Genomic DNA, 14,999 nt, shown 5'->3' with positions numbered 1-14,999 from the left:
AACATTGGTGGAATCTAGAAGAACTCCCCTCTTTGAATATAAATGAAAGCCACTAAATTTAACAGGCTATGTCTTTGGCTTTTGGTTTGCTATCTATTCAACAAATGGGGACTATTTGAAACCAGCAATATCTCAATAAAATATAATAAAGTGGCAATCCGTAGTTGCTACCTCCATTATAAATGATTGAAATATAGTCATTGATTCTTGAAGAATATAACTTACAAATGCCCCATGCCCCGAGCTTAGTTCAACTGCCGTACCCCATCAGAACCCAAAATATAAGCTTGTTTTACCCCAATGTTTGTTAACATTGTAAATTGCAGCTTAACAAACACTTTATACCCTCAAAATATGCTTAAAACTATGATTTGGATATCTTGAATGGTCAGTCCTTGCATCAATAGCTATGTCTATGAATTTAAAAGGGGTTACATTTCTTCAGGCCCATCCCTCAGATTTTTACCAAAATACAGAGTAACCGCTTTGTTATTGTTTCAACTCTGGATTGCACCTTTAAATAAGGGTGACCGTTGGGACCCACCCTCTCCCCTTGTCTTCATGTTTGGCCTATAAGCTGTGACTGGGTAAACTCAGTACAAAGTCCAGGATATCATGACATGTTGTATGCCACACATGGTACATAGCACCAGTACTTCCCACATGATACATTCCATTCTCTGGTCTGTAATCAGACTTCAGATCGGTTCACAGTTGCATGTTTGGAATCATACCCAATCAAAGATAAACAGCCTAGCACCATCTAAACTTCTAAAGTGTCAATGCTACTCTTTCGAGAGATTTTACCCCCATAATTCAAAACGTTCCAGGTCAGGCAGCTTTATCCTTTCCCCTACTTCCTTGGGCAAGGACACAGGGGTTTTCTCGTTTGGGCAAAATACTCTCTCCTCCGTGACCCGAGAAAACCGATAAGTGGTTGAGTGGACGCGGAGTGTGTCAATTCATTAGTAGGCAAACGGTAGAGTGTCCTTCCCTCCTCGATAGCCACCTTTCATTGAGGATACTCATGTGTATTCTACCGCGGAAGAGTTTTTAAATCTGCCACACCGCCTTTGAGTCAGCTTTTGTTTTGTATTGTTTTATCTATGAAACATATTGCACCACTAACTTCATTTGTTTTGTATTGTTTTATCTATGAAACATATTGCACCACTAACTTCATTTGTTTTGTATTGTTTTATCTATGAAACATATTGCACCACTAACTTCATTTGTTTTGTATTGTTTTATCTATGAAACATATTGCACCACTAACTTCATTAGTTTTGATCACTTTACACATTTATTTTGGGATCCACCCCCTGTAAACGTCCTATGCCTAATGAGGCGGGAGTGGAGAACGACCGTCTCATTTCAAGCAAGTGCATTACCATTCCACGTTCACTCTCCTCGCCGACTCTCCCCGGTTAACTTTGACCTTTTTCAAAAGGAGGAGAAAGAGGACGAAGGAGGTGAGCGACTCTAATTGAAAAAAGGCCACATATTACCTTACTGGCCTTTAGGTAACCTAGGTCAGGAAGACCCTAAGGACAGTTTTCCCCATCGCACATCGGCTCAAGATCAGGAAAGACACACAACAAAGAATACAACCAATTTGGATGATCAATTCTTGTAAAATACTGTATCTTCATCTCTTACAGTAGCTTTCAAACTACTGTTTGGGGTAAATATAAATGTATAAAGTAAAGCATTTTAGAGGATGAAGAATGTTATTTGGTGAATAATAGTAGCTGAGCCCCTGGTCAACCAGATTTAAGGATGGAGGGATGGAGGTATAGATGGACGGGGGATGGGGTGGGTTATTATGCCCTGATGTTTTCATTAATGGAAAATCCAGGGAGGATTTGGAAAGAATTTAGTGGAGCGTGCCGTTACGCTGAGGCAAAACAGGTGAAGACTTTGGAAGTAAGTTTTCAATTTCCCCTTATTTAATAGGATACCCTGTCATCTCTATGCCAAAGCTCAAGGCTCTGACCAGAGGGTATTCAGACATACCTTGCTATCAATATGAAAGTACTGTAGCTCTCTTATGATAGCCTCTGCAATGAAAGTTTGACGTCTTGAACTGGGTCATATTAGAGTGTACTCTATATCAAACAAGACAAATCCACTATACGCTGTTGAGGGTCTTAAGGCTTTGTATAATCACAATTTAAATAGGGTATGTGCAGCATTTTCATTGAAACAGGCTAACATATGTTAGCTTAGCTTCATTTTGTAGATGATCAGCTGAAGAATCCAATCTTTGTTTGAACAGGCTATAGGTTTATAGTAATATTCAGAGCAGATACAGTAGGCCTATGTGGTTATATCACAGGCTGAAATGAAATATATAAGACTTTCGTCTAGGGTGATATATTGCTATATACATAAAGACTGATGGCTTTTTTTTAAAATAAGTTTATGACAGATGGAGCTTTGTGATTTACAATGTAATGACATGGCTGTGAATCTGATATTGGAAAGAGAGTTATATAAGTGAAAGTTTTTCACGCCCTTTCAAATATTGCACGCCCTTTCACATTTTGGAGAATATGATCCAGTCAAATTTATATAATTCAGAAGACTGGGCCCTAGCTACTAAACTTCACTTTTCCTAACTTAACCTAGTTGTAGTTAGTAGTAACTATGGCTCTGAGTTTTCCCTGTACATATCAGGTCAGTCATGAGAAATCGCAACTATGAGGATAAACCTCTGCGCGTGGCCCTGGAGTTTCCCTGTCTGAGCCTGGGCAAGACAACGATGGTCAGTGTGATAAGCACATTTTAAATTGAGGGAAGAATGGTGTCCCTGTTGGATGATATAATTTCCCTGTTCTCCGTGCTTTCTCTCTCTCCTCCGGTCCTCACCGCCCACTCCGATGTGGATTTGCATCAAACGACACACGCTCTGACGCACGTCACAGCCAAGGGATATTCAGCACTAATCCCTGTGCCAGTCCATCAGTTTCAAAACACAAACAAAAAAATGTCCATGTGAAAGGGATGATATGGGGCAATGCCATAGCCACAGAAGAGTGTTTAAAAAAAATGTATAATGAAGAACTCAAGGTGTTACTCAACAATGTTATTTTGGGGAACTCATATGCCTAACTTGCTCATCTACAACAGCCCTGAGATACAGGCTTAATTCTATTTTCTCAGTATTTCCTTGTTCATTGAACATGTGACATGGCTTTTAGAAAGTGCAGTCATGTCCAACTGAAAGCAGCAGGTATGTGCAGTACAGTAGACACCTCAGACTCACTGTGAGAACTAATTATATCAGAAGTCGCTGTGAACTAAGCAGTTTGACACTCATTCCTTTTCATCTCATCTGTCTGGTCTATTGGGCGGGACAGGGTATTGGGCGGCGGCGGGAGGTTCTACTAAACTAACATATGGAATTGTTTTTACAGTAGTCATACCAAGGATCATTTAGCTATTTGACTTGGAATTTTAGGACTTCTTTTGGTATCACAACAAAATATATACAAAAATGATTTGATAAAACATTGAATTTGGCTTTACATCTATTACCACATAGAAACGCACTGAGTAACAGAACCGTACATGGAAGGACAGATTAGTCAAAAAATACATAAAAAATACGTTTGTTTTGAAGTGTCTGTCGGTCCTATATCCTATATAAGAAAGATCAGGAAATGATTATTATTATAATTTGTGTAACCATATATAACTCCTTTTTATTGCACTAAACTACTTCTATCTATACAGTACTTTCAGAAATGATTCACACCCCTAAACTTTTTCCACATTTTGCTGTGATACAAAGTGGGATTAAAATGGATTTAATTGTCTTTTTTTTTTGTCAACAATCTAAAAAAATAAAATATTCAAACCCCCTAGACTCAATCCATGTTAGAATCACCTTTTGGCAGCGATTACATTACATTTCTAGGTAAGTCTCTAAGAGCCTCACCTAGATTGTACAACATTTGCCCATTATTATTTTCAAAAATGTTCAAGCTCTGTCAAATTGGTTGTTAATCATTGCTAGACAACCATTTTACCTCAATTACCTCAACTAACCTGTACCCCTGCACATTGACTCGGTACAGGCACCCCATGTATATTGCCTCGTTATTGTTATTTTATTGTTGCTCTTTTATTTTTTACTTTAGTTTACGTAGTAAATATTTTTCTTAACTCTTATTTTTTATTAAAACTACATTGTTGGTTAAGTACTTGTAAGCATTTCACTGTAAGGTCTACCCCTGCTGTATTCAGCGCATGTGAAAAATAAAATTTGATTTGATTTTCAGGCCTTGCCATAGATTTTCAAGCAGATTGAAGTCAAAACTGTAACTCGGCCACTCAGGAACATTCACTGTCTACTCGGTAAGCAACTCCAGTGTAGATTTGGCCTTGTGTATTAGGTTATTGTCCTGCTGAAAGGTGAATTCATCTCCCAGTGTCTGGTGAAAAGCAGACTGAACCAGATTTTCCTCTAGGATTTTGCAGTGCTTAGCACCATGCCATTTCCTGAAAAACTCCCTAGTCCTAAACGATTACAAGCATACCTATAACATGATGCAGCCACCACTATGCTTGAAAATATGGAGAGTGGTACACAGTAATATGTTGTATTGGATTTGCCCCAAACATAACACTCTCTATTCAGGACAAAAATGTAATTGCTTTGCCACATTTCTTTAAATATTACTTTAGTGACTTGTTGCAATCAGGATTCATATTTTCTAATATGTGTAATCTGTACAGGCTTCCATCTTTTCATTCTGTAAATTATCTAAGTATTGTGGAGTAACTACAATGTTGTTGATCCCTCTACAGTTTTCTCCTTTCACTCCGTAACAGTTTTTTCATCATTGGCCTCATGGTGAAATCCCTGAGTGGTTTCCTTCCTCTCTGGTAACTGAGTTAGGAAAGAGGCCTGTATCTTTGTAGTAACTGGGTGTATTGATACACCATCAAAATGTAATTAATAACTTCACCATGCTCAAAGGAATATTCAATGTCTGCTTTTTGTATATTTACCCATCTACCAAAAGGTGCCCTTCTTTGCAAGGCATTGCAAAACCTCCCTGGTCTTTGTGCTTGAATCTGTGTTTGAAATGCACTGCTCAACTAATGGACCTTACACATAATTGTATGTGTGGGGTACATACAGTAGAGGAGGCAGTCATTCAAAAATCATGTTAAAGACTATTGTTGCCCACAGAGTGAGTCCATGCAACTTATTATGTGACTTCTTAAGCACATTTTTACCCCAGAACTTATTTAGGCTTGCCATAACAAAGGGGTTGAATACTTATTGACTCAAGACATTCAGCTTTTCATTTTTTATTAATTTGTACCAACACAAAAACAGAACATAATTCTACTTTGACATTATGGGGTATTGTGGGTAGGCCAGTGACAAAAACAATCTACATTTAATCCGTTTTAAATTCAGGCTGCAACACAACAAAATGTGGAAAAAGTCAAGGGGTATGAATACTTTGAAGGCACTGTAGGCACTGGCTACCTTCAGCAAAACAATGTGTTTGTGGGAGTCTCGTCTTTCCATAGAGGGGTCATATTAGTTTTGCAGGCCAAACCGTTTCGGACGCTACAGACGTTTCCGTGAGAAGTCTCCTGGTCTTACAAACATCGTTGTAGCACTGTCCGCTTCCACCGCATATGCGGATGGCCGACATTGGCGGATGCGGCTGATTGAGACGCAGCCCATGCGAAAAACACATATCTCTAGCTTAAAAAGAAATATTTGTATAGGGATTTGTGTATTATGCTAATTAGATGTATGCGGATGCGCGGACATTGACTATAGGGGGGGGTTAATGCTTATGGCATGTCGATTTGAAATCAAAGCTCACTCTGATGTTTGGTCATTTAATGCTTAAATACTCCTCTGTCTCCTGTATTCCTTTTAAGCAATAATATAGCATTCTTGCTCAAGAGCCCCGTGACTCTTTCTGCATGGTTTACATCATACTGTTTGTTTACATTCTATTTCCTCATTCGATTTCGACATTCCAGGGTCCCCACTAGACCAGACAGATGTCATGTAGCCTTTTGAGAGTTGAAGAGGTTTGGTTAGTTCTGTACTTTCAGTATATTAAGTTTTAGTTTATGAACATTGTAATGGGAAATAGGCTACACTTAAAGTTAATACTTTGAAATAAAGAAGATTTCGAAGTACAAGGAAGAGACATTGCCAATTCTTTATATTAGCGTGGGATATCTTTCTCTGTCCAATGTGAGCATACAAATGGCGAGCATACATACTATTTAATGGTAAACTGCATAAAATAATATCCAACTCTGCATGTAAACTGTCACCCTTTTACTTTTGTATAACAATGTTTCTCTGTACAACTATGAGAAGTTACGTACTCTGCAATCCAGGACCCTGGCTAGTGTGAGTGACGGTTGACATTTTGATTATTCTGCCACCATGCCAGGCAGCTGAGGCATGCGCCAAGAATAGGGTCAATTTGCAAGGAAGGAATGGAGACTAGGAAGAAAGCTTGGAAAAAAAGCTCACATTCATTATTTGTGTGCTGTGCTCTATGAATCACTAGTGATGTCACCTCATGCCCCCTATGATGTCATTACATTCTATGTGAGGGCTTGACAGGACAACATATAAGAGGAGGATGTTAACATGATCTGGTCACAGCATGTGACTTTAGGACAAAGTATGTGTTACATATTCAGTGTCCACCTCTTCCGATGATGTACAGTACAGAGACACCTTGGAGATGTTGGGGCCACTAACCTGCCCAATGTCACCCACTAGTAAAAAAGTTGGACCATTAAGTTATAGACATTACAATCACACACACACACACACACACACACACACACACACACACACACACACACACACACACACACACACACACACACACACACACACACACACTTGATGATCGATCAGAAGTTACTAGAATTCACTATAGATGGCATGTTTTGCCTCTATGGGGTAGTGTCTGGTATTTTGGGGGTTGCTTGGAGTTTAGCAAGAATTCTTTAGACGTTGTTTCCCCCCAAGTGAATTCTGTCTGACATATAAAACAGTCAGTCACTCTCGTTATCTTGTGCCCTATAGGTATAATCAAGCTTTAGATGTACTTCGAAACAAGCCACTCGTGTCCCTAGTTTCTCTAGGTAGAAGACCTATTTTTGTAAATCGGAACTCTGTATCAAATGAAGAGACAAGTGTCAACTCTACAAAACGTTCTGCAGTAGACAAGTTGATAATGAATAAATAATGGACGGAATTTGAATAATGTCTTTGTCTGCCAATATGCCGTGTCTCATTAGAAGATCACAGCTACAATGCTTTCACATCAGAGTAGCACGTATCAAAACCACATGAAGTAATTCCAAAGTAAATCCAAATACTAAGGAGAGAGAGCAAGTGTTTTATATGCTTCTTTCCAAGGTGTGACATGTAGGTGACCAAGTGAAAGAACAGAAAACCCTACCCTTCTAAAGACTATGTTTACACAAGACTGACATTTGACTAATCACCATAGTTCCATGGACTTGAGATGAAGTTCAAGTTCATAGAGATGGATTCTTTCATTTGACCTCTCTGACCTCTACCCGAAATAGTATGCAATAACGTCAGTTGACAGATTCCAGTCATTGGTTTGTCAATTTCTTGTCAAAAGATTAAGGACATACATACACTTTAAAAAATCCTGTTGTTTTACGGTAACTTACTGGCAGCCAGTTACTTGTAAGTTACTGTAAAATGTTGTACTGTATGTTACCGTAAATACCAAAGAAACTTTGGTTTAACAGTACATTACTGTAAGGTTAATGTTAGGATTACTGTTACCTTAAAAACAACAGGATTTTTTAACAGTGTACAGTACATGGAAAGACAAAACCAATGTTTCAAGTCTGAATCCAGTTTTATATGCTGATCCTGTAACAATGAATTGAGACCGGCCATTATATTGTCCCTGCCAAAATAACATAATTTTCACTGTAACCAGCAACATGAAAATTACTGAACTCTGTCAGTAAACAATGATGAAACATCCTGTTTCCCAATAACCTGATTACAAACACTGATCTTTACTTTGGCTTCAATGTTCAAGCTGATACCGTGTCAATACTGAGTTGACCTGTTGTGGATTCTCTACTATTGGTGACCCACTGACAACCCCATATACTGTATCCACCTTTAAGGGACATGTGTATGGAATTCTTTGGAATTTTAATGGAATTCAAATGTATTTGTCATTATAACTCCATAACGTCTTTGGTAACACTATATTCCCTAACGACTCATTCAACTCTATCTGATGAGTAACCAAAGTTAACACACATGAGGCAGGCTGTTGGGCTCATTGACAAGGTGTTAATAACCAAGGATCCATTCTGGGATGCTGGCTAGAGTAAGGCATTGGCAGTGTAAAGGTCAGGTGTGAATGAGTAAGTAATATGACATGTCTAGTCGTAGAGTGACTGGACAGTTAGTAGCGCCCACAGTTGCTATCTGAAGTACTGTATTTAACCTTTTGACTTCGAAAAGGTGGTGAGATCCTGGCCAACGCACACAAGGACACATGGCTTGATTGCCGCAAATCTTCCCCATTTCTACTTACAGTAGATTATTATAAGCAAGTTATGAGAAAGTTGACGGACTACCTAGAGATGGATCATGTCTGATTAATCACAAAAGCTGGCTACGTCCATCATACTTGTGATAGCCTTGGTAAATGTATGTGTGAAATGCATATCCATATGATATTATTGAAGTGTCCTGCGTTTTTAACAAGCAGATTATATCATTTCAGGGTCCCATTATTTGCAGGGTAGGCTATGCCAATTCCAACAATGTTTTTGTACTCTATTGATACAATTTATTTGAACTAGCTGAAAATAGTATTATTTGGTTTGTGATATTTGTTCAGGTGTTTACGTGCTGATCGATTCATGCATGTGATGAGTGCGTTGACTCTCAATCTCTGACCATCTGTCCCTGTGTCAGACAGGCGGTCAGAAGCAGAACAAGACGAATCTGAAAACAAGAGATAAGCCTCAACTAGGGGACAGACCACTGAATGCTATCAAGACGATGCTTCTTAGCTACCTAATCGGATCTATCTCCTTGCTTTAACCAATCTAAACCTGATAGTCACTGACTCGCTCAATTCAACTCTGACGTTCAAACAGTAAACACAGAAGTCTCCCCACTCGACCTGTCCGGGAGAAGTTTTCTTTCCCTTCGTCTCTGTGTCATTCTCTCTCTTCTACACTCTGATTGAATGCAAAGACAAACATGCCAAGTTCTTCCGGGTCAGTACATCCTGAAGAAAACTGCATTTCTAAACAGCTTTTGCAGCAAATGGCTGTACGTGCTGGTTAGCAGGCACACAGTCTGTGTTATCGTCTGCTCTGCTCTCTGTCTCTAATAATAGCACCGACCTGTCTGGTCTATGCTCATACATCTGGCATCTCATCAATCTTGGCCAATGAGACATGCTCTCTGTCTGCCCAGTGCTCTACGGCCGTCTGTTAACATTGCCTGCGTGGCTATTTGTCTCCTCAGCATTCTTAAGTGAGGATCTCTGCTCTTTCTGAGAGAAGTGCGTCACATGCGACACTGGAAACATATGGACCAACAATCGACCAGACCCTGACCTACTATCAATCAATCAATCAATCAAATGTATTTATAAAGGCCTTCTTACATCAGCTGTACAAAGTTCTGTACAGAAACCCAGCCTAAAACCCCAAACAGCAAGCAATGTACGGCGGCTAGGAAAAACTCCCTAGAAAGGCTGGAACCTAGGAAGAAACCTATAGAGGAACCAGGCTATGAGGGGTGGCCTGGTTCTGGCTGTGCCGGGTGGAGATTATAACAGAACATAGCCAAGATGTTCAAATGTGCATAGATGACCAGATGACTGTTTGTGTCTGCTCTCAATTGCTTGATTGTTTGAACGGGTCACCCCTGTATAAATATACTTTGTAATAAGAGTCACACCACTTTTATAATTTGTGCACCCTGTTTAGTCACAAAATGTCATTAAGAATGTTGTACTTGAGCTTTAGACAATGGTATTTCACATACGGTGATCCCAGCTGGATAATACTGCTTAGACAACATAATAATCTCATACACAAAATCCAGATTGAAAAGTCAGGAGTCTTTCACCCTATAAACATTAGATTTTTTATTTCTGAAAGGAACACAGAAAACAGTAAACCATTTCTCACACACACAGAGACCTTTCCTTGCTGTAGAAAAAAACATGCTGGCGGTTAGACACCACGGCTTGTGTCGTAGCCCTTTACATTCGGCCCTATTTCCATTTCAGAAACAAAGTAGGTAACAGTGTTCACCGCTGTCTGGTAAACTCTGGATCCTCAGTCCCAAGCATAGCCCTCTAACACTGACCTATTTTCCATTCATTTCCCTTTTAAGCACTTCCCTTACTTACTCATACATTCCTTAAATTACATCCCCACTGCCCCCACTCTCATCCCCCTTTTTTTCCCATAGGAGACAATTCACATAGCATGGGTCCATGAAACACATTGAAGATAGAACAGCACATTCGTACAGTAGCAGCAAACAATTAGAAGAGCAGGTTAGGAAGAAACACATTAAATGTGTTTGCATGTGAAGGATTTTCACAAATACAATGGACGTAGGAAAAACGGTAAGTAAAAAAAGAAAGGTGCTCCATTTAGGCCTACACCTAATTGATAATATGCTGGGGTATCGTCATGCATATTTACCTGTATTGCTTTTCGTTTTTTCACCTGAAAGTCTTCAATCAAATGGTACCATGGCATTTTAGACAACTTCAATATGAAGTACTTTATGTCGTACCAAATTATTCCACTTTCAACTTCTTATTCTTTCACATTCTCACATTTTAAAGGCATACCATATTTCGGTCAGTGCAAAGTCGGGTGCTCTGGCAACAATGTCTGGCAACATTCGGGTGACTTACTTACATTATACTGATATTCTGGTGGTTTACCGTACATCTAACACCAAGGAATAGGTCCAGCTATTATAGGGCAAATAAAGCTAATTATGTTGATATAAACTCACCAAAACAACTCTCCATGTACAAAATGCTAAACCTAAATGCTAAAAATATGAATTAAAGTGCAGGCTCCCAAATTTGGAGTGGTCTTTCTGCTTTTGAAATCAGCTTTACTCACTGTGTATACAGGTGGTGAAGTAATGCCATTGTATTACAAACTGCTTAACGGACAATCAAAGTAACATTACAAAGGAAGGCATCTATGTTACGACAAATCATAATTGAACACATTTCCAAGGCTATAAAATGCTTTAGTTCACTGCAACAATTGAGTACACTATTATATCTGAGCCTCTAATGCCCTTTGCAATTTGTAATTCATTCCAGACAATTTAAATCATAATATTTGTGTGGCTATGATGGCATTTTACCACAATGCTTTATGTTGTGTACAGGTACACAATGATTATGGGGTTAACTCGGTGACAACAACAGGTGGTTACAGGATCAAATGGTTGTTTATAGATTTCTGTTTCTTCACATATACCCACAAACATGAAGAGACAGCACATTCTGAACCTTTCCACTGCAGTGACAAAAACAAACATGTCCATTCTAGGGCCCCACAATGACCGCAACGGTTGACGCTCCAATCATCTTAACGGTTCAGATTGTGGTTATATCTTCATTGTTAGGGGGGGGGGGCAGCACTCTCATATGAACACACAGTTAAATGTTCTGCTGTCACTCAAATGGAGTTGATGTTATGAGTGCATCTTGTGGATTTCTCATAAAGGCCCTGTTGTTGCTTCACCAGTATGGGGCCGTGGTCTCTATGCGTCCCTGGCTCTGCCATTCAGGGAAGAATCCACTGGACGTCCTCGGGCTCCCGAACTGGTCAAACTCCATCTCCGTCGTCTTGCCGTCTCTCTTGAACTCAACTGGTGCGGTGGTCCGGATGATGGGGTTGCTGGTCTGGTCAGCGTCTGTGTCGTTGTGGAGCAACTTGTAGTTCTTCTCGTCGTTGTTGTCCCAGTACGTCTGATCCTGGGTGGTGAAGCATATGCAGAACTCCACACGCTCCTGTGAGGGCACAGAACTTGGCAGGTCGACGGTGAAAGCGAAGGTGTCCGTGTCCAAACAACCGTACACATTGTTCAGGTACGTACATGCAATGTCCGTGTGTGTTTTCCATGAGTCAAACGTTATCCGGATGGAGACCAATTTCTCAAAGCTTACGTTCCTGACTTTCACAGTGCCAGTGAGTGACCGTTCCTGGAGTGTGCAGTTCTCCAGACACACTTGGTTCTTCTTAAGCCGGTTCCTGAAGTCAAGGTAATCTGCAGCAGGCTGAGGGAAGTCCAGAGTAAAACTTTTCTCTATGGAGACCTTCAGGCCGTTGGTGTCATTGGCCAGGTCAGACAGGTCAAATTGCAGGTCAGACAGTGGGTCCTCCTCAAACTCCTTGAACACGTGGATGGCCGTTAGTGACATGCCTTTTGAATCGGCAAAGACCACCCGCTTCTTCCCGTTGGCCTTGGGACTCTTCCATCCCAGGCTGGAGGCCTCTACCTCCTGTTTGGAGCTGATGCACGGCCTCAGTGGTTTGTAGCAGTTGGCCAGGTTTCGCGATCGGCAGTCCTCGTACGTGCTGAAGAAGCTGCGGAGGGGCGGAGAGCTTGCCAGGCAGATCCTCATGGCTACATCTACTGGCATGATAGGACCTGGCATCGGCCTGGTGTTCAACATGTGTAGGACCCTGTTGAAAAAGAAGACCGTACCAAGAGGACAACGAGGTTCTAGGTGAAACTGTTATATGTTCAGGTGAAACTGAAAATAGTCAAGCCCATGCAGGACGTGGTCAAAGAAAGTAATAGAAAGAAAGTAACTCATGTCAGAAGTCTGTGCACAGGCTATGCTGTGTAAGAGGTAACAATATTTTAGGCATACTCAAACCACACTTTCGTAGTAATATTGTATGCAGAAATGCTTTCGTTATTTTTGGGGATTGATGTAGTTCATTAATTGAAAGAGACCTGTCATCTAAATTAATCCAACACAGATGTGTAAAAGTATTCAATACATTTGTTACTGGAACAGTTTGAACATCTACATTGATAATAATACTCAAAATAGTTTATAGCAGGCTATAATAATCGTATGTAGGGAGCTATATTGCATACTTTTACAATTCAAATAGGCCTAATTCTTTTCCAGAAAATATTCAGCAATAGCTTACTAAAGTCCAGAAGATAAACAGCTATCCAACTTTCAAGTCCTTGCTCACACGATAATGGCTGTGCCACATAGACTATAGGTTTATAGTTTTCATGTAGATGATGGGGGTAGTAGGCTTGGGTATAAATAGGTGACCTTTTATCTAGTGGTATGCAACAATACTGGCCGGTCAATGAAAATGTAATAAAAAGTATCACAGGCAAAAGAAAACTGGTTAGTGAGTCAATCTATTCTATTTCATCTACAGATGTAATCTCACCTGGGATTGAAAAACGATTATATTTAAGAAACTTTTCGTTTTTATGAATTGCGCAGTTCAAAATTCATGCCCCATCCAATGACAGTAGTTCGTTCTATCGAAGCGCTTCATATCTGACGCACTGTGAGCTTACCTTGTGCAATTCATTGGAAAGCGTTGAAACAGCCCGAAACATTAAATGTTGCTGATGAATAAACGGACTTAACTTCATAAGAACAGAATTGTGTTATTTTTTTATTTTTCCATTCCAATGAAGGTTGAGGATCCCGAACGCTGCGTGGCACGCCCACTTCACCTCTGCAGTCCAGCTGTACTGACAATGGCTTAAGCGCTCTCCAGTCTCCATCTGTACATCCGGACGACTCGCATACTGCTTCAAATTAACCCCGGATGATAGCCAATGGAAAAGCCAAACGCCGAGCGCTCGAGCAATCAGCGACCAGCTCAGCGTTGCGCGTCTACCGTCCTACCCGAGGTGCTGAAATGTCTAGTCGGTTCAGGTTACGTTGCAGGATGGGGAATGGAGAATATTTCGATTTTTAGTCATAATAGACCTCTACTGGTTGTTTTTATGTTTAGCAACTAAATATGTGCATGTCAATAACACATAGTTTGTAGTCTATACATTATAGACATCTATAATACCATATCTCATATTTTGAAGATAGACCTGAGGCATTTCGGACCATTCCATTAGACTATTTGTGAAATTCCAGGTCTAACTAACTCTAGTTGGAAAATTAGGGGATCATAATCTAAATATAACCATGCCAAAGTGGGAGCCTGGGCTGGGAGACATTTCTTTGAGATCTCAGGCAGCTGTAGGCTTTGAAATACCTCCACCCTGACACAGCAAATCTATTTGAACTTGTCTGAGCAGAGTATCAGTTCATCATAGGGGTATGATCATCTGCTAGGTGCCATGCTAGCGAGGACAACTTCTGCACTGAAGCGTCCTGGGGAAACTGTTTATATTTGTCTCTGCTGGCTTTAGAGCAGTGCAGATTACTGTAGCTCTTCTTAGCTTGGACGTGACTGAGATTCTTCTAGTCTCTACGGGGAGATAAGGTGCTATACATGACTCTTACATCATTGCAGTAGGAATATTTAAAGAATTTCCGTTCCATAACTGACTTGAGTTACAACTGTGTAAATGGATGATCTACTTTCACAATATGATGTGTAATATCCCCGAATGTAAAAGCAAATACTAAAACAATCCAATCTAGATATGGCTTATAAAAACTTGGTAAAGGCAAAAAAGGTTTCTCACACAGTAGTCTGTCTAAAAACGTTTCTGATTGCAACCTATTTCCGCATAGCAACCATTTGGCTTGAAGCCAAGTACTGCGCTTCCCTGGTTCAGTGTAGTGTACTGTAGGTCTAGCGGTCACAGTCAGGAGTTCTTGCAAATTCGTTGGTTTTTGCATAACAGGAAGTTAAGTTTAATGACGGTCTGCATATCTGCAGAATGCATGCTCACTGTTATACAG

General features: G+C 40.2%; 1 protein-coding gene across 1 annotated transcript; it reads right to left on the bottom strand.

The window, feature by feature from the left end:
- Positions 1-10,164: 10,164 nt before the first annotated feature.
- On the bottom strand, positions 10,165-13,976 carry LOC106589379 (protein phosphatase 1 regulatory subunit 3C-B). The gene is made up of 2 exons (XM_014179269.2): positions 13,640-13,976; positions 10,165-12,768 (listed from the first exon to the last, which is right to left on the bottom strand). Exons 1-2 carry the CDS (start codon positions 13,651-13,653, stop codon positions 11,820-11,822), a joined length of 963 nt encoding a protein of 320 aa, XP_014034744.1. The 5' UTR covers positions 13,654-13,976; the 3' UTR covers positions 10,165-11,819.
- Positions 13,977-14,999: the final 1,023 nt, after the last annotated feature.

This window comes from Salmo salar, chromosome ssa28 (genome assembly GCF_905237065.1).
Source record: "Salmo salar chromosome ssa28, Ssal_v3.1, whole genome shotgun sequence".
Classification (NCBI taxonomy): Eukaryota; Metazoa; Chordata; class Actinopteri; order Salmoniformes; family Salmonidae; genus Salmo; species Salmo salar.
The sequence above is the reverse complement of the archived record's forward strand: the minus strand, read 5'-3'. Positions and strand labels throughout refer to the sequence as shown.